General features: G+C 40.0%; 1 protein-coding gene across 2 annotated transcripts in view; it reads right to left on the bottom strand.

Moving 5' to 3' along the window:
- Positions 1–19,456, bottom strand: part of LOC112464437 (nephrin-like) — a 347,896-nt gene that overhangs the window by 22,120 nt on the left and 306,320 nt on the right. For both annotated transcript variants that reach the window (XM_025031411.1, XM_025031410.1), the window contains 3 exons: positions 17,790–17,934; positions 14,394–14,524; positions 2,964–3,123 (listed from right to left, as the gene is read on the bottom strand). In XM_025031411.1, coding sequence (XP_024887179.1) covers positions 2,964–3,123; positions 14,394–14,524; positions 17,790–17,934 — 436 coding nt within the window. The remainder of the gene's footprint in view (positions 1–2,963; positions 3,124–14,393; positions 14,525–17,789; positions 17,935–19,456) is intronic.

The following is a 19,456-nucleotide window of genomic DNA, read 5'->3' as shown; positions in this document are numbered from 1 at the left end:
CGCTGTTGCATATTCTGGGAAAACACACAAATGATAGCGATATCGTACAACGGACGATTTTTCTGACACACTCCGGGGTTTTGTCACGCGTCGGGGGCGGTTGCCCCACCCCCTCTCCCAACCGACGCGCGACGGTGGAATTTCGTTTTATCAACGCGAGGTTATGCGAAAAGGTCTACTCTCCCTTTCCCACTGTCTTTCCGACGCGACGATATATATTTGTACCGATTTATCTACGTTTATCTGGTGCCTCTCTTTGTCTCCATTCGTCTCGCGCCCTCCGTGCGAAGAGCGGAGGAGGAGACAAACACGGGGCATACGTATCTCATCGTGTAACCGCGAACGAAACATTTCCGAGGCTGAACGGTGGAAATTGATATTATGCGAATAATTAGAACCAAGATAAAAAATGCTGATATAATATCCAACAAATGTAGCTTGGAGAATATAAAACGAGAGTCGGATCCAGGTTGAAAAGCTTGTGATCTCGACTGGTTGAAAGTACTCATTATTAAACTCGGATTGCTTTTAGCATGTCACTTTTATTACAAACTTTTCAGCTTTATTACGTTCATAATTACTGCACATTTTCTATCGTAATTCGATTTGCAAAAGACAAGCAATTGTTATTAATTTTCGATGATGGCTGTAATACAGCATTCCATGAGAGTTAAAGCTTTTCACTGTTTAAAATTAAATTTAAGCGGGAGGGAATGCGCCGCATTACAGGCTTATTGTTCTTCTCCCGTAACGCTGCATTGTTCCATTTGTAGTATTTTCAATTGCCTCATGTTTGAACTCTGATCACGGGTTTTTATCTGAACAAGCAACACGAAACAAAAGCGCCGTCAGAGAAATTTTACGATAAAAAGGTAAACGCGAAAGGTGCGAGATATGTGTGTGTAACACGCGTGTGTAATTGTAAACGCATTGTATTTACAATATTACACGGTTTTTATGGATGACATCCACATAAAACTAACTCGAAATCGTAGTCTATGTAGGTATATCATTTTTAAAACTAATAAATGTGATATTGCAATGCACAGTAGGTAATCATAAATAGATGTGACAATTACCATATAATGACTACAGATTATTTTATTTTATGAATTATTTTACATGCGTTAATCTCGAAAACGGAAAATGTCATTTATATATTTATTCGGTATTTTATATTATAGATATCACTTTTTTGTTAATTAAAAATACGAATAATTTCTTGAGATTATGCAGAATAAGTATCAGACAAACTGTAGACTTTTTGTCCGCATAATACATTGAGTAATTTAAAGTCAACAATAAATCGTGTTAAATAATCATATTGACTATAGCATGTGGTTTCAATTAGTTCCCATAAAATTTAATTAACATTTATACATCAAAAAATGGTAAAGCTATTTTGTTATAGTTATTAATTAATATTGTTCGATTAAACCTTCATGTATATGTGTAATATCCGATTACCGTGCAAATTGGTAAATCGCTATGATTTTTGTTTGGAATATTTACAAAGTTTGTACATTAATGAATAATCTATTGTTACGTAATTATTAATCTTGAAAAAATTTTATAAATATAGAGAAAGCAGTTTTTTGGAAAACGCGAGACAACTTTATTATGAATAAGTTAGGGACTCTAATTAGTTCTCCTTGCAAATAAAAAAATGTTATAAATAAAAAAATACAATATACCTAACACCCTCCCAGATTCGAAAACATTGTATAAGATAATAATCAGAAAATATATGAAAATAAAATATATATATATATATATATATATATGACAATAATGAATAAATTATTCAAGTATTTCTTTCTATCTTTCTTTTACGTCACATGTGTGCTTTCTCTGTAACGATTGATTCGAACGTAATATCGAATCGCAGTATAAACTCGAAAGCTTTTATTCTATCTTCTTTAGATACACTTGCGCGTCCCGGTTACCCTAAATTCCATTATATTACTATAGTGTCGATGGCGTAAACGTAACGTTATTTCCTCTTTTCTAATAACGGCGTAATATCCAAGGAAATAAATCACGAAACCGTGGTTTCCTGATTTCGATTCGTGGATACTCGCGAGATGCTGGCTTATCTAAGACTATTTCCTCTATCTTTACGAGGTCGTTATAATCCACGGTTAAATATTGAGGATTCTTGCCTGTCTGCAAGGTTCGAGTTCGTATGTAATCTCGCAAGTGGTGTCGAGGTTTCATACTAAATGGCTCTGCGTGTCAATTATTCCCGGATAATTTTACGAATTAGATTAAACGCCTCGCGCGAAACCCTCACGTTATATACTTTTACGAAAATCCAATTGATTTTAATCCCGTACTTTGAGATCTTTTATCGTTCCAAAAATGATAAATTCTTAATTTAATATTTTAATTTTTAAACAGAGCACATTCTCGAGTATCCTAGAGATTTCTTAAACTGAAGCGACATTTTACCGAAAAATGTCTGGAAACGGAATTCGGATTTTCTTCCAAATACCTCGCAAATTGTGCGTCCTACAAGAAAAGTGCACGAGGTCCTTTCATGCCTCTCTCGTTTGAGATCTCTTACTTGGGAGGGCCGCTTTCGTAATTCGTGCTCTAGAGAGTTTTCAAGAGCGAGAACCGCGCACGTGTTCTGCCCTATTCCGTAAGCTACGGTATATATACGAATCACTTCTTTCGTGGAACTTAGAGGCGGCTCTCGTGTCGACAGTCGGCTATATTCTGGGAATTGGATTTAAAAAATGTAGCCGATGCTAAGTACTCTTAAAATATTTACGACAAATGTGATTCTCAGTACATACAGCACATAGTATATATACATAATAAATGTTTATACAAAAGTTGGAATAGAAATTGTCTACTATCAGTAAAAAAGAATCTTGTGACGGATAAAAGATAGTTGAAAATATTTTCTTTTTCGAAGGCTGTTGTTGGGAATATTTTGTAATCATGGATCAACTTACATTTCACTCGAAAGTGCAGCGGCTCGCTGCGCGTCTCGTTCAGAGCGTTCGTTGCAGCGCAGACGTAGCGACCAGCACTGCTTCTTGTTACACTTTGCAAGACGAGGCTCTGATTCGACCAGATAATCCTCGCCGACGTATTATGCGCCAGGATTTGATTCTGTAAAAAGAAGAGGTTTCAATTAAAATCACCTTATTGCGCAACGAAAATGAGACTTCTTGCGATACTGATACGCGTGTATTAGCAAGCGGCTGACAGAGAGAAAGGGAGAAATATAAATAGAGGGAAAAGGAGAAAAGAGCAATCCTCTATTCTACGAGAGAACTTGTTCTGCGAGATCGAGCGCGCGATTTCATTTCTCGTTATTTTCTAATTTCGCGATAAATTAGAGATAAGCGTAACCGCGCGCGCGTCTCGCTACGATGTCTTTCTGCCTGTTACGACCTGTTCGTTATTGTATCATTTTTTTTACCCCCGGAGGAATGCCACTGTGGACCAAACGAGCGCTTTTATGGCCGTGAAAGACAAAAGGGAAGTATCTTGTAAGATCACGAAGAAGCATGTACCTTAAGTATGCATTACTGAACGCGCAATATAATACTGTGGCGATTCGAACGAGTTAACGAGTCATGTTTGCATAACGTGTCATTAGAAGTTTTCACAAAACAGACTGCTTCTGTTCGTGTATCCGTACTAACATATAAATATAATATATGTTAATGCGTACCAGCTATAATTTATTGTAATCAATTGGATTATATGTATGTATTTAGCTGATCGCGTCTTTTTATCGCTATTGAAAATGCTGAAACAGCAGTCGCTGTTTTTGTTGAGTAATAATATTAAAGAGATAATATTATATATCTATAAATAAGAGATAATACAATCTTTTAATTTTCATACAATTAAAATTTAATTTAATTGGGTTAGTTAGTAAATATTAGAAATATATTTGTAATTGCAACGGACAACTCGACATATTCCTCTCAATATTTTTAAGAAAAATTGTTTCCCAGTTTGTCGAAGAATCCGTCGATAAAATTATTGTCATTGCTGCTCGCAATGATGTCGTGCACGTTAACGAAACAACATATTCTGCGTTATCTGACAGGAGTTGCGCGGGACAAATACGATTTTACCAGTTTTACCGGTCGCGAGAGGAGCTACGCACGCGGTTACATGTCTCCGTAACGAATTTGCCGCTTTAATTAGCTCCAAAAGGGTGAGCCCCATTATGTCTTACTTTGTCCCTGTTTTCGCAACAAAATGAGAAGCGGGACGAATGTAGTGCTAATATCGCACTCCGTTGAAACTTGCAGCGGGAACGAACTCGGAGCGGAGTGGAACAGCCGCACGTCAGAGCCAACAAGTAGCTCGAGTCGGTGCATACGCTGCCGTCGCGTCGCGTCGCGTCGCGTCGGTGCCGTTGCCAAATGCAGGCCGAACCGCTTAATCAGGCGAGAGGCGGCCTTCGAAAGTTCCACGACCGCCATCTACTACCTAATTTACAGGCTAGTTGCTGGCGAAACGCCGTTATAGTTCGTAACGTAATTACAAAGTCGGTTATTAAAAACTAATATCGAACTTGTTATTTGGAACCATTTTCTTGGAATTCGACGGTGAATACATCACTCCGTTACTTCTCTCGCATTTTCATAAAAATTTACCTCCCTTGTATTAAGCGATATATCTTTTTAGCTCTTTCTTCTGGATGCCGAACGCGCGGTAAAAGTTCGACATGCAGACTGGGTTGGGAGAGGAATATCTCAGAGTCGGCGTATGTCCGTCATAGTGCAATGCCCGTAAAAGTGGTCCTGCCTAGTTAATCAGACGAGAAACGACAGTCGGGCGTCTTGTCTCGCCGGCAAACATTTTCTCGTCCAGTAAAAGTCCCTTAAGTTTTTCACCTTGCTCCTCGTTTTCCTCTTTCCTCTTTCCTCCCTTCCATCATCTCCTCACCGCCATTTCGTTCTTATACCTCTTACCTCACTACCGTTTCCTCCATTACACCGGCGCGGCGGACCCTCTTCTCTCCCGTTCCGCCAGAATCCGCTCGCCGAAGATAATTCGAAATCGATTTGAAACGAGGCCATTTGAATCTTGGAGAAGTTGGCGGGGTTGGGATATAGACCGGGAAATGCGCGAGGGGCGAAGCGAAGGAGAAGGTTCAGAGATTCCTTCTTCCACTCATTTCTGTCTTCCACCCCTTCGGGACGCGTTTCTTTCTTCTGCATGCCGTTCGAAGGGGTAGATTTATTCAATTGTTTTATAATCTTGGCAGCTCGACACGGCAAGGCGAGGCGAGGCGAGGCGAGGCGAGGCGCGGCGCGTCGCGACGTCGTCCCCCATTGAAACCCTTTTCCCCTTCTTTTTCCTCGTTCATTGTATTTTTCGCTTGCGCGATTTCACGACAATAGTGCGGAGATATTTAATTACTTGTGCACGATTAACTGATTATACCAATAAACTTATCTTATTGTATTATTAGAATGTGCAATAGAATGCCAATACGAGATCAACACTCAATTGGGGAGCTTATTTTCGAAATGTGTATTACATATCGATATTGATGTATTTAATAAAAAACGATTCCCATTTTATATTAAAAAAAAAACATGAATTCAAGTGATTCAGAAAAACAAGCTCGAAAAAATTTTTAATATTTCAGCTTCGCAATTCATATGCCCTATAAAGCACCAAATAAAATATCAGAGATAATATATTAGGCATTTTAGAGCACTTAGTCACTCATGTCACGATCATGTGAATTGAATGCGCGTGTTGATATACATGGAGTTTTTTTCGATTAAATTCACACAATCTTGATACATGAAATAGATTTTTTCAATAAAACGTAATAAAGATACATGAAATAGATTTTTTCAATAAAACGTAATAAAAAGCAATAAAAAGAGGAAAAAACAAAAAAAATAAACGCGCTGTTTGCGGCCATTAGCGACGTAACTCAATTAAACTGCATTGTAATCTATGTAATCAGCCATCCATGTGGTCGAGTCTAGGCTAGGAGGTTTAGCACGCTTAGCATAGGTTAAGCCCCGGTTAAATCCCGAGGTTTATCTTCGATTTACTTGCGGCAAGAGACGAAGCTCGGAAAGGACTCGTTAAACGTTATATCTTGTTAAGCCCCGCGGGGGAATTTTTAACGGGACGCCTTTACATCTCTTCTCTCTACATGTTTCCGTTGAAATTCTATATTCAATAATTTTATAAGATAATTCTGATCGCATTACCGCAACGTCGCAATCCCTTGCGCGTAATCTTTTTATTCAAAAAGAATATCTTTGGAATTAGATGTATATATAAATATTTTTTTAATAACAACTCAAAGTTTTGATAAATGTGAGAAAATAAATTAGATATTACTTATTCTTGTCCAATAATTCTCGTAATTAAACATGACCCAAAAAAGACAAAGAAGATTGAAATAAAATTCTGTTATTATACATATCAATTATTATATTTGGATTTCGTTTGCGTCTCTTTATGCATGTTATATATAGTTTTCCTTTCTTGAGTTTGTAATCATTAAGCTTCTCTTTTATCTGTTTGAAAGTAAAACTGCTCAAAGCTTTATTTCACGTTGTCTGCGTCAGATAAGAACCGCCGCCGAAGCTTATCGGTCAAAACCACCATCAAAGAGACATCTCCGCGATGGAGATTCGCTACACAAAGATCGATATCGCGGCAGCTTACACGTATGGTCCCGTTGCGTACTCCCGCCTCGACAGAGATAGCGAAGTTTAAAGTTCCCTTGCGCGACTCGAATCCCCCAGCCTCCACCTTTTCGTTCCCACGAGTCGGAATTCTGTTCTTTCGTCGTTCCCGTCCGCGTTTCTCCTCGTAGCGTCGCGTCGCGTCGTCTCGACGAGGCGGAATGGAGAGTACGATATCGCCCTGTGTAGTCAGCTCCTGACTTTCGTTTATCTTTTCTTGCGACCGAGCCATTCTACCAAGAGCCACCATCCGTCCTGCGTCTCATTCTACTTATCCAATCTACTCCTCCACCTGGTATACTTGTATTTGTCCGCGTAAGTAGATTCGCGCTAGTAATTTCGTTCTAATTCAAGCTCGCGATCATTCGCGTATTTACCTTCACATACAATAATACTATAGTATAGTATAATACAATTAAAATTATAAGACGGTGAACAAGCTGAAAATACAACCATCCAAAAATTGTAGGATTTGTGAATTGATATCTTCAAGTCTAAAAGCCAAGTCTTAAAAATAAAACGAATAGCGCGACGAGATCCGCGGATTATTCCTGATAGATAAAAAAAAAAAAAAAAAAAAAAAATCAGTAAGCCGCAAGATTGAAAAACTGTACGCCAGATTCTACAAATTTATATTGTAATGTAATGAATGTGATATGACAACCAGATTTTCGAGCAAAAATCATGTACGCTTTGTTCAATCACGCGGCACATTTTGGTTCAGCGTTATTAATTTAATTTTATTATGGAGCTACGGCGAACGCAACAAGGCCCTTTGATCAGTCAGTCCCAAAACTAGAAGCGGAGAGAGCACTACGCTTCCGATAATTAGGTTTCATAGGGTTTGCTCCGTAAATGAGGATCAACTAACTTCCCCATTGTGTCCATTCTCCGAGCGCAGACAGCTGACACCCTTCTACCTATCGACAAGCCTAATTGCATTGGTCTAAGAGAATTGCTGTCGCTAATGGCTAATGTTATCTATCTCTGCGTCTTCGATACCTTCCTTTCTAAGGTTCTTTAAAAGATATTATATAACGATACTAATGGGTTAAACGGGGTCAGTTGGTAAATGCGCGTCATTCGAAATTATTTTAGTTCCCCAATAGTCGTATGGCTGAAACGGTGATCAGCTGTTACTTATCCTAAGTCCGTCTCTTGTGCCCCTTTTTCGATTCTTAAAACGCTCTCGCGCCAATCGATAGTAAGACATTCCATACGCGACACTCGATTTCTAGGAATGCGTCCGAGATGTCCCTCGTTGGCCCACGAAATCTCGGGACCATCGTACCACCGGACGGCCCGTCCAATTTCGTTTTGGCATCACCTTTCGGATTCTGAGAATCTATCGAATTTTCTCGCGCCCTTCAAACGAGGATCGCCTCTCATATAGGAATGCCCGTCCGCGCGGTTCTGGACACAGAAACCATCTCCCATCACAGAAGGATCCTGTGCGGTCGCGTGATCCTCTCAGTGTTCCGCTCTCTCACATCTACCTCTCTCGTATGGTCAGACGCAAAAGGAGCAAGCTCGAGGAAAAAGAAAAGGCTTCTGCGGGATGGGAGGGGGGGATCGTTCATTCCGGTCAGACGGCACACTGATTCTTTGAAAAATTGCCAACAAGCCGCGGCCATACTTCCTTCCACTCTCCGTTCCTTCCTTCCTTCCTTCCTTCCTTCCTTCCGTCCTTCCTTTCTGCTTCTTTTGCCTCGTCTCCTGGCAGACCGCTATCCTTCAAAGGAATCTTTTTATTCTGTTTATTCTTGCGAAGCGCAGACCGCTGTCTTGGTCCTTCTTCATCCGCTCACAGGACGCGGCCGTTCCTTGTTCCTTCAATCATCGTTCACGATTCAGCCGAGACAGTAATTCGCGAATCTCGCCCTATGTTACGACGTGTAATCACAAACGCAACGTGTCGCGCATATGCGTAAGGGTGCATTGGTTAACAGTCAAGCGGCCGATACTAGTTTGCCAAAGTTATTTGTATTTTGGTTTTAGCTTTTAGCAATAGAGCAATTCCAATTGCACGCGGGGTCATATAGAGATGTGCTGTTATCGAATATTCGCAGTGCGTTGCAGTGTTGTCGATTTTATTACGATAGAAACGAGTGGCGCAGGGTCGATCAATTACAGTGTTGCGCGGATCGTACTATTTCTGACCGAGTTTTAAAAAATATTTTTCGCACAGGACGGTTATGATCTTTTATCCAAGCGCAATTCTTTCCAACTCCCAATCGAAATGTGAAATTTGAAACTAAAAATTATTACTGCGAGTAGAAAATGCTTCCACCGAGCTCCATGCTGTTCCTTCCTTCTTTCCTTCCTTTAAATTTTCCATAAATTACATAGTATACGTTTGCATTAAATAATATATTTTATTAAAATAAAGAAAGAAAATAAAATATATAATAAAATGAAATTTTCAAGTGTTTTGTACATAAAGCTGCATAATTCTCTGTGTTAAATTTTGATTATGCACACTCGTTTAATTATAATAAAAGCAACATACATACTTTTTATGTGTGTATAAAGAGGATGCCTCGAAACCAAACAAGATACTTAATAAATTATCGAGACTTTGTTCCACATTTAATTATATTCCCTATAATTTACGTTTCTTTCCTTTTTAATGTTCCACAGTTAATAATGATGGAGCATAAAATTAAAATAATGCAGTCTGGTTTTTGATAAGAAAAATAAATATTTTATGTATGTTCCATGATAACTTTTTTAGAAGCATTAAAAACAATAGTTAAAAAATTCAAGCTATAAAAGATTAATAACAAATTCTTTAAAACATTTATTAAATTTTATTTTATACTGATGAATTATGCTCACTACATCAAAGTTTCATTTTTTTTTTAATTCTAAAATTTTATAGTTTAACAGTTATTTATTTTTTACGTTGCAAAATATCTCAAAATATCTTCAAATCTGAATCTTGAATCTTGACATGTTTGTAACCACATCGCAGAATGTTACAAGAATATTTAAATATACTTGTTCTTTTTTCAAATATTAAAACTATTAATAATTCGAAACAATAACCTATGTCAACGTTTCTACACGTCCTGGAAATGTAAAAACGCTAAAAACTTATGCTAGAAACATATCCAAATACGCTTCATCTGTGTAAGGCTTGAGCGCAAATGTTTTTGGCGTTCTCGGGGAAAGTTTGGCAATTGCAATAGACGGTTGTATTGAGCCATTAGAATCAGCCGGGATCAATAGCGTCCATTGCAGGATTTTGGTCGGTGTATTCGGCGGAATGTCGGAGATACGGCGTGGAAGTAGTTCCGAACAGCTGTTCGAAAGTTGCCGACTACCGGGCTCTTTTTAGGAGTGCCAGAGACGAAGACTGTAGGTGGGATCGCGATCGGCTATCGCTCCTGATTCCTCGCCGCGTCGTCTTATCTCTTAACGAAAAATTGCGAGATCGAAATCGTATGAAACGAATCCATACTCTCACCCCTCCTGGAATCTCGAGGAGTCGCCTTTAGCGCCAGCGGGAACCCCGACACGCCTTGATCGCGATGGTAGTGAAATTGATTGATGTACGGCCCGCCGAATTCTCGACATCCACCTTCTCGGGAACCCACGTACACACGTACACACATACACACGTACACACATAGATATGCTCTCACGCTTTTCGACTCCTCCGCACTCTCGCACCCTGCGCCGCATTAAGATCCGAACTTGTCGAGCCGAATCTCGCGTGAGAAGGAAATGCACTCGGTAGATTCGCAGCGCGGAAGCCGTTATCCTTGGCGCGCGCTCGTGCAATCCAATCGATGTATGTACAAAAGCCACGACGCCGCGCCGATACGAGCGCATCAAACAGCGGCGAGGCGACGTGGAATTTCAAGTTTGATCGATATTGCCCGTCTCGTGCTGGCGAAATCCGTTTGCTGGAATTCAGGAAGTAGAAACAGTTTTTTTTTCAACGTCGTTTTGATGAACTTAAAATACGTTAGCGTTTCAACACTGACAAAGATTTCTTAAAAGAAATAACGCGAATATTCGCTGTTTCAATTTTTGCACTTCCTGTACAGAATGAATTCAAACTGTCTCTTAATGGGAAACGAAGGTGCAGCTAGATACAAGAGAGAGAGAGAGAGAGAGAGAGAGAGAGACTTGACGGAGCTCGAGATAAATTCTCGATCTTTCTGCGTGTCCACGAGGACAACGGTATTAATGGGACTCTTCCGGCAGTACGCTCGGTCAATCCACTTTGCGAGAAAAGATGAAGAGTTGAGAGAATCCTTTCAGGCTCTCTCTCCTCGTCTAAACCGGCTGGCCGATTGGCTCGTCGATGCTGCAGGTAGGTACAGAACTTCTCTATTGTCCCCGTGAATGATAGAACCGACTTAATCACTGCACTCCATTATGTCGGCTACCCCACATTTCTTTCTTCGCCTTCTCGATTTCTTTCTTCTTTTCGCCTTATTCTCTCCCTTTCCGCCTGGCCCCTGTTATTTCCGTTTCTCTTTCACTTTCCGGTTTCATTCAATCCCTCTCGCTCATGCGTCGTTTCCTTCTTCCCGCTCTTCTCCCTCTCTTCCTTTACTCGCCCTCCGACCGTTCATGATTCTTTCTCCCTCTTTACGATTGCCACTCAAAAGGTTACTGCTGCCCGAAACGCTTTTCTAAGACCCCGTCTAATCGTAAGTCAGTGGTGCCGGATCCTGGTCCGATTGCTAGCTCGGGATTGATTGGCAGATAGAACGTGCTAACGGCCCTTATAATTCCTAGGCAAACTTTTCTAGATGAGTGAAAGGGATCGGCCACGCCGAATGAATGAAACATTTCTGGTGTACCGAGCGCGAACGTGAAAATCCACTCTAACGAGATCTAAAGGCAATCGCGTCCAAGACTCGAGAAATAATCAACATGAAAATAAAGTAATGTACAATAGAAATCAATCGTTTCCCTCCTGTTATAACACTTGATGTGTCTGTTAATATGCACATATTGATTATGAAAAAAATTATCAATCATGAATTTGAGGAAAATAAATGGACGTTAGCTTCTACGTTGTTTAAAAAATAATCGTTTGGAGAGAAGAACGAGCGTATTAAGTCAAGAAATCGTCTTCGGTGCTCATTTCTACTTAAACGTACTTTTCTTCTGAAAGAAAAGCGTTCATCGTATTCGACTTCCGTTATGTCCGGGAGTTCAATAATCAGCAAGAAATCCGAGTATGTACGTGTGTGTGTGTGTGTGTGTGATTGCGGATAGTTTTAAGAACCAGTATTACGATAATGGCGCGAATCGGGTGCGGTTGGATAATCCATCCATCGTTTGAAGGCACGTACAAAGACTAGGAGGAGCTTAACTGGAGGGTGAGAAGCGGATCGCGCGACTAGAAGACGATCCGCAAGCAAGAGGAAGAAGTCGCGGGCGGAGAACGTAGGTAAGAGGTAAGAAGGGTAGCGGAGGAGGAGGTGACATAGTCGGTGCGATAGTCGGGCGCTCTCCCTCCGGAATGAAGTCGGATCATATTTTTAAGATGCAATTTCGAGGGAAATCTCTTACGCGGTAGCAGCTGCTCACCGCCCACCGTTAGCCCGTTTCCTGCAGCCCTTCGCGACGTATATCCGGCGAAAGATCGCCGTGCGACGAAACGAAAAGAGGGCGGGAGCGAGGAGAGGGAAGAGGATGAGCCGGGTTAAAGTGAACGACGGAACATGGCAGGGATATGAGGCCCTAGGCTGATCCCGGAAAAGACCGGAGGAAAGCTAATGCACCGCACCGCGCCGCGCGTTTCTGCGGCATTCCTGGCTAGCGTAGCCGATGGTAATATAATTATGGCGTAAATATACGTGTGTACCGCAATCTTCCGCCAGGTGTTATGGCCGTTGGATTAATGCATTAAGATCCGAGGGGGTTGAAAGGGGGCGGGGGAGAAGGGAAAGGGTAAATGCCGCCTTTAAAAGCTCGGGAACGCAGCGGATCTTCCACTTAAGCTTGTAAAATTATGAACTTATTAAATTATGAGTTTTAAGAAACGTTCATTAAACATTTTCTGTCGAATGCTTTAAAATGAGCAAGAAGAAAGAAGATTGTGAGATATTGCGATAGTTGAAAGCACGATGTATATATTTCAGAAATATATTGACTGTGTATATAAGATTAGTTATTAGTCATAAAGTTTATGGAATTATTTGAGTGATTGAAAGATCCCTGTCAAGCTGTCTTCTTGCCATATTATATTACACACGACGGAGTTGCGCGAGTTATCGGATAAGCTCGATAAAAGTAACGCGCAATCATTTATAATCGTGTCATGCCGTAATTTGAACTACATCTGCAAATTGAATTTTATTAAACTTCTATTGTTTTCATCAACATGCAACGAAATAGTATGAGTCTCATAAAATTTGTGCTTAAACGGTTGTTCTCTCTTTTATCCAGAAAGGTTGTTTTTATCCAGAGAAAATTACAGAACAAGTTATCGACTGCAATGTTGGAAATTAACGCGCATCCATTCGTAATCGCGTGATTTTATAATTTAAACTACATCCGCAGAGAGATTGAGCTTTATTAAGTTATATGAGTATTATATGTGAACCACAAGTTATATGTGTATCTCGCGAATGTTGCTCGCGTGTCGTTAAATCCTCGCAAACTTGCGGGGATCATTGAGAGACGACAAAAATTAATGCACAGCTATTTGTGATCGCGTGCCACGTGCACCGTGCGATTCTGGGGTTGCAGCCGGTGATCGGGACGATTAGAATTCAGGAGGTTGTGCTTCCGTGGCTGCCACCGATACACAGGCCAAAGTTTGTCGCTGATAGTCTCGAGTACGCCTTGGGAGCGTTCCTTTAACTTCCGTCTCCGCTGCAATTGCCGCGCCTGTAGGTATATACACAATGCGCAACGGCAGCGGTAGCGGAGTGGAAGCGGCGCGGCGGCTGCGTTTCGAAATTCAAGTAGCGCTGCCTAGAATAAGCAGGCAGGCGGTCTCCCGAGGCAACTATCTCTCGTATGAGCTGGGACTGACTAACGTTGGTTACGCTTTGATACCCGTTTTATGCTCGTTGCGCGCGTCTTTTATTACCCGAGATGCGACGACGTCACGAATGTGAGATAAATCATGTATGGCATTCAATCTGGCTCGATATAGCTTTTCGACGCAGCTTTAGAAGTGACACCTCATTTAAAATTGTATCCGATCGCAAAATGTACGCGTTTATAACTGTCAGAGGAGGTAGTAACTATCGCATGGAGAACGTCGGGATAGTTTAAGTAAATTATTGTCATTATTGATGCCGTAATAAGAATATAAAATCAAAGTGTTGACCCGTCATTTGTAAAATTGTTTATATTGCATCTATTTGCCACGGATTTGAAGATATAGAATTATAGATGATAAAATTCACGATAGAAATCTTTGTAACAAAAATAGGCCTATCGCGATAGGTATCGACGTGACGTCGGCGTCGTGTCGGAGGCTTCTCTTCAATATCGTTACGTGATAGCTCATATATTATGTAAATAAAAGATTTAAAGTTCTACTCCGTGTTCGGTGTACGAAGCGGGACGAAAGTGTCACGCGTATCGACGAAACCCACCATAAAAGTCTTCCTATACGTGGGTACTGCGTAAAATTTACGTGGTGTCGTATTTTCGGAACTATCGCGATATCATAAAAAAGCGGTATACAAGGATATATTTAAGAATTCTTACGTCATGTATCCAGACGAGCTTGGACCAAGAAGGGTTGGCTCTAATGTGGCACTCGAAGTATACGTCATCCCCTTCTTTAATGTCCTCTGGGCTTAAGGTCGATCCGAGGTTTAACGATACTATCGGCGGATCTGCAACAGCAAAATATTCAAACATTTCTATGTTGTACACATTGACAAAGAATATTTCAAGATTGCCTATACGTATTTTCTATATCAGTCTCTCTTTCTCTAATTGTTTTATCAATACAATTTTTGGATATTAAAATTGACATTGATATTAGCGTAAAAGAGAAGATAAAACGGAATAAAGGGATAGACTAATGTTATGATATGCTTCGTTCATTCGAATACTTTGTCGTGAAATATATATATTATTGTAAATATAAACGATAAAAGCATCGTAAATTGCTGTTTTCATTACCGGACTCGCGCGCGCGTCACACACACACACACACCTCAATTTCTGCCAGCGAAGCTACGTCCGCGAGGCATAATCTTCAACTTCTCCCTCCGTTAGCTCCGATATTTTTCCTGCTCGTGAGACTCTCAATAATATCTCGCGCCGTTCCTACGGTAACTCGTAAATGTTCTCCCGCGACTCTACGGATAGCTGCCAGCAATCAAGTCTTTATTTGCTCGTCGTATCTGGCATTTATTGTGCACATTAGTTTAACCATAGCGCGCCCCTCCAATCCTTTTTTCGTAAGTTTACTTTCGTATATATTTCAATTTTCGTGGAATTTTATCACTCGCGTCGGTTTACAGTTATATCGTCCCTCCGAACCGCGCTGCTGATTTACTCTTTCGTTAGTTTGTTTTTTTTTTTTACAAGTTGTGGCAAGGTTTGTTAATATTAGAACAAGATTGGAAGAAATTACCGGAAGTTCAATCTTCTTTCGCCGTTATCTGTCGGAAGCGACAGTGACGACGAAGACGAGGGATCGACCGCGCCAGGCCGGACCGTCTCTCTGAGATGGTGTAATTTCAAGTCCGGACTTCGTGGAAACGGTCACCGTAATCGAATACGTGACATGACACCATTTCCCGTATTCTGCAGTTTTTCCCGTTACGCGAATACTCGTCCATGCTCTTTATGTATTTCCTGGTCGCCCGTTACTCGGTCGCTATATTTCTGCCCGACGTGCAGGTGCAACGGACGGAACCGGACAGATAAGAACGAACGATAAACCGTATAGAATCGAAAAATTTATCGCTGCCGAAGTAATAAGCGCGCACCTCCGCAAAATTGAAAAAAATACCTGAGGCGGCACGCGAGTCTTCCGCTTGCATCGCACTTTTTCCCGTTATTTATACATATTATACAATTAAAATAAACATACAATAATATACGGCGACTCGCAACATCGTATAAGAGTGGTCTCTATTCTATCAAATATTATATATATACCTTTGCGTCAACGTTCGTGGATATAAATTTATGTCGCGATGCTCTAACCGTTCTTTTAAAGAGCATTTGATTTATTGCACCGATACTAACCCACTTTTCAAAAGAGAGAAAAAGTGAGCGTAAAAGGCTGAGAATTTGAAATTTAGATTAATAATTATAATGATATTAAGGCTCAAATAATGAAACTTAATTAAGATAATTAAATATCGATTAATTTTCTAAAATGTTTCAAAAAAATGAATTAGATTACCCTATTGTTGCATGAAATTCTTTATGTTTTCTTTACTAATTTTCACAATAAATCGACTGTCATAATTTCATTAGAACGCTATTACTTAATTGACGGCAATATTAGGTGCTGCGAGAGAGATTTCATTGGCGATAGATTAAAGATACCGACACGGATGACAGTTGCGCAAGAAAACTTTCGAGATTACGAGTCACCCACGACCGGCGCCTTAACCGTCTTATCGCGAGTATCAGCAGGATGATTTATCTGCGACCTAAAAGAACCCCCGAGTTTCTGTGTTCATGTGTGTAAAATTTGCTTTTATGCCGATGTGACAGCGTCATTATTATTTTTTCTGACGCAGCTTTTACGAAGTTTATAATTATTGTCCAAGTATTATACCGTGCAAGTGAGACAGATGAATTTTACACGGCGCCGTACAATAATCTCGCGAGGAAATGATGCTGCGCGAGGTAGAATTTGCCAGCTACCGTCCAACGCGCAATCATTATCCGGTGCCGACAAATATAAAACACGTGGACATTCGCGTTAAAGATTTCCAGGACGATAACTCTGACCGCGACTCATTTAGAGAAAGAACGCTGCTGGATGGAACATGGAACGAGATATTCGGTTCCCCTTCTCCCGTAACCTTCCAGCTGTGTTGTCACCCATCGTTTTAATATGCACTGAGCGTGCCGTAACTCTCGACACGCTAAGTCGAACATAAAGTTTACGAGGCCGGATGAGCGTAGTTACGTGATAAATTTCACGGGCGCCCGGCTAACTGGACGCGTGTTACGCGCGCAACGTATATATAATAATATTCCTACATCGCGCTTATAACCGTTTGCAATAAACAAGATAGATAGATAGAGAGACAGAGAGAGAGAGAGGAGGGGGGGCAGCAAAAAAGAGAGAGAAAGAGAGAAAGAGAAGAGAAGAGAGAGCATCGCGTAAAAACAAGATGAGACCGTTCGATGCTGAAAAAAAAACGGCGCCTTTGAACGTAATTATCGCTCGGGACGAAAGACGACGCGTTTAATACTTTTAAGGTCTAAAGAATTGCGATCTAAGAAACTAAGGATATCGAGATCTTACAGTGTCTATAAAATTGCTTGTTGTGTATAAAAGGAGAGATTGCATTGGATAATGGAAGGAAGAGTCTAATAGAAGTGGAAAAGCTACTTGGTTGTTAGTAAACGGAAATATGGAAACATAAAATGTAACAGAAATTATGAATAGGTTTATATTAATTAACATGACAATCGGGATCGAGAGACTCCGATGATGAACGGCAACGCCGAATTTTCGACATGCAGCAATTTATAAGAAATGGGAAGATCTTTTTATTGGCGGTTGTAAAAAAGGGGAGCAGCATATGGGACGCGAAAAGTAAATGATACGTGAACACGGGGGATGGAGAAGGTGCGTTTTGGTGCGCAGAATGAAGAGGTTCGTAAAATCGGTCGAATGAAGATAAGATCGAGAATGTGGAGTGGTTGTCGGGCAATTTCTTCATTTTCTTTTTTTACGACACATGCGTGCGGCGATATACGACAATAGAACGAGTCGAAAGAGAACGGAGGGATAGAAAGAGAAGGCGAGTAAGAGAGATCGACAAACGCTGTAAAGTACCATTCGTCATGGTGTCGTATTCGATTTACCGCGATCAGTTTCGCGATCTGTCGGTCGTGAGCGAGTTTACGGTTCCGCGAGAAATTGGAACGTTAAGGAAAAATGTAATGTGTACTCACATACGACGTCGATCTTCCAGGACTTCTCGACGAAGAGTCCGGTCACGTTTGGATTCTCTGCTCGGCAGGTGATAGATTTCCCATCATCCTCCACACCCGGCTCGAACTCTACCGTGCTGACGGTTCGATTCTCAGATCTTTCCTCCTGCGAACCATCCAAAAAATTCAGTAAAATTATCGTTTTTATCTATCATGCCGATTTGCTCGCTATGTATAGTAAATCGCCCGGAAATAGCGGCGACATGTGTTTATAAATCTTTTAAGCTTGTAAATAGAGGAATTAACGAAATAATACGATTTAATTGGAATATTACATGTTATACATATGATGAACAATAAAATCTTTAATTAAATAAGATTAAAACATTTTTAATTTTATTTAATTATTAAATAATATAAAAGATAAAGAGAATTTGAGATTATTCAAAGATATTCTTTAACCGGCTATTTACTATTGCATATCTCGTATAATTCTCTTTGCATTCTGATTCTCTTTGCAAAACTTTTTATTTGCCCATGCAAGTCAATACAAACAACGAATTGAAACGATTGAGGTCGGAGCACGTATATGGGAAAGCTCATCGAGGAAGATGACGTAGAAGTGAATTAGCACGCGCGTCAGTAGTATAAGTGTGTGCGCTTTCGCTCAGACGAAAGTCCTAGTTGCCAACTGCTATATTCTGTTAAGGAACTAGGTATGCCGGCTGAGTCGAGCTTCGATCTCTTGAAAACGCGTTTCGTAGCTCGCAATCTCTCACGACGAAAAGTCATTCAAATCTCGCACGACGACCGACGCGTGACGTGGAAGCGAGTGCGCCGACACAGATGAAGCGCTTCGATCAGCGACATAAATGGATTAATATTTTGATAAACTCATTAATGCTAGAAACAGCAAATAATTATATATTTTAACATGATTATATGTACTATTTTTATTTTTATAATTCAAAATAAAATATTTGTTAATATATGTTAATATATAAGATATAATAATAGATATATGTAAATCTTTGAGAAAATAATTGATTTAGTATTATACCAGAAGTAACAACTTAAAAAGTAGCTACTTCAATAACTATTAAAAATGTATTTCTAAAATTTATTTCTAAACAGAATTTAAAAAATTATTTGTTATTGCTACGACTAATTTATTGCTACAGCCGTTACTTGATGAATATGTCTATGCTAATATTAAATTTCCTACTTAGAGAGTCTAAATATGTACATTTGCATTCAATTCGTTGCCTCGCTCTTATCAAACTTGTCTCCAGAATCTTTGTTACTTGCGTTAACCTACTCAAGTTTACAACAGTTAGGTTTCACAAAACCCAACACAGGAGGAAATCGCGAATCCTGCCTTCTAATTGTCAGTCACTTCGCGCTTTAATCATTATGCTAATCACATAACTACTATATAAGCCAAATTTCGTAACTCTATGAATACGTAATACCGGCGAGAATGTCGATAAATACTGATTATACTTTATCTTCTCTTTGCCTTACATATCTCTATATATTGTCTATTTTTATGTCTTAGCTGCGCTCCATGTCTCAACTCTTAACGATGTTATATATACATCACGCTGCGATATATATTATATTACAGTTATATTATTAATAATTATTAATAATAAAAATATATATCCTGCGTAACAGCCTCTAATCTT

This window comes from Temnothorax curvispinosus, unplaced genomic scaffold, assembly GCF_003070985.1.
Source record: "Temnothorax curvispinosus isolate PA1 unplaced genomic scaffold, ASM307098v1 QBEX01014232.1, whole genome shotgun sequence".
Lineage (NCBI taxonomy): Eukaryota > Metazoa > Arthropoda > Insecta > Hymenoptera > Formicidae > Temnothorax > Temnothorax curvispinosus.
Note: the sequence above shows the minus strand (reverse complement) of the source record. Positions and strands in the feature narration are given on the sequence as shown.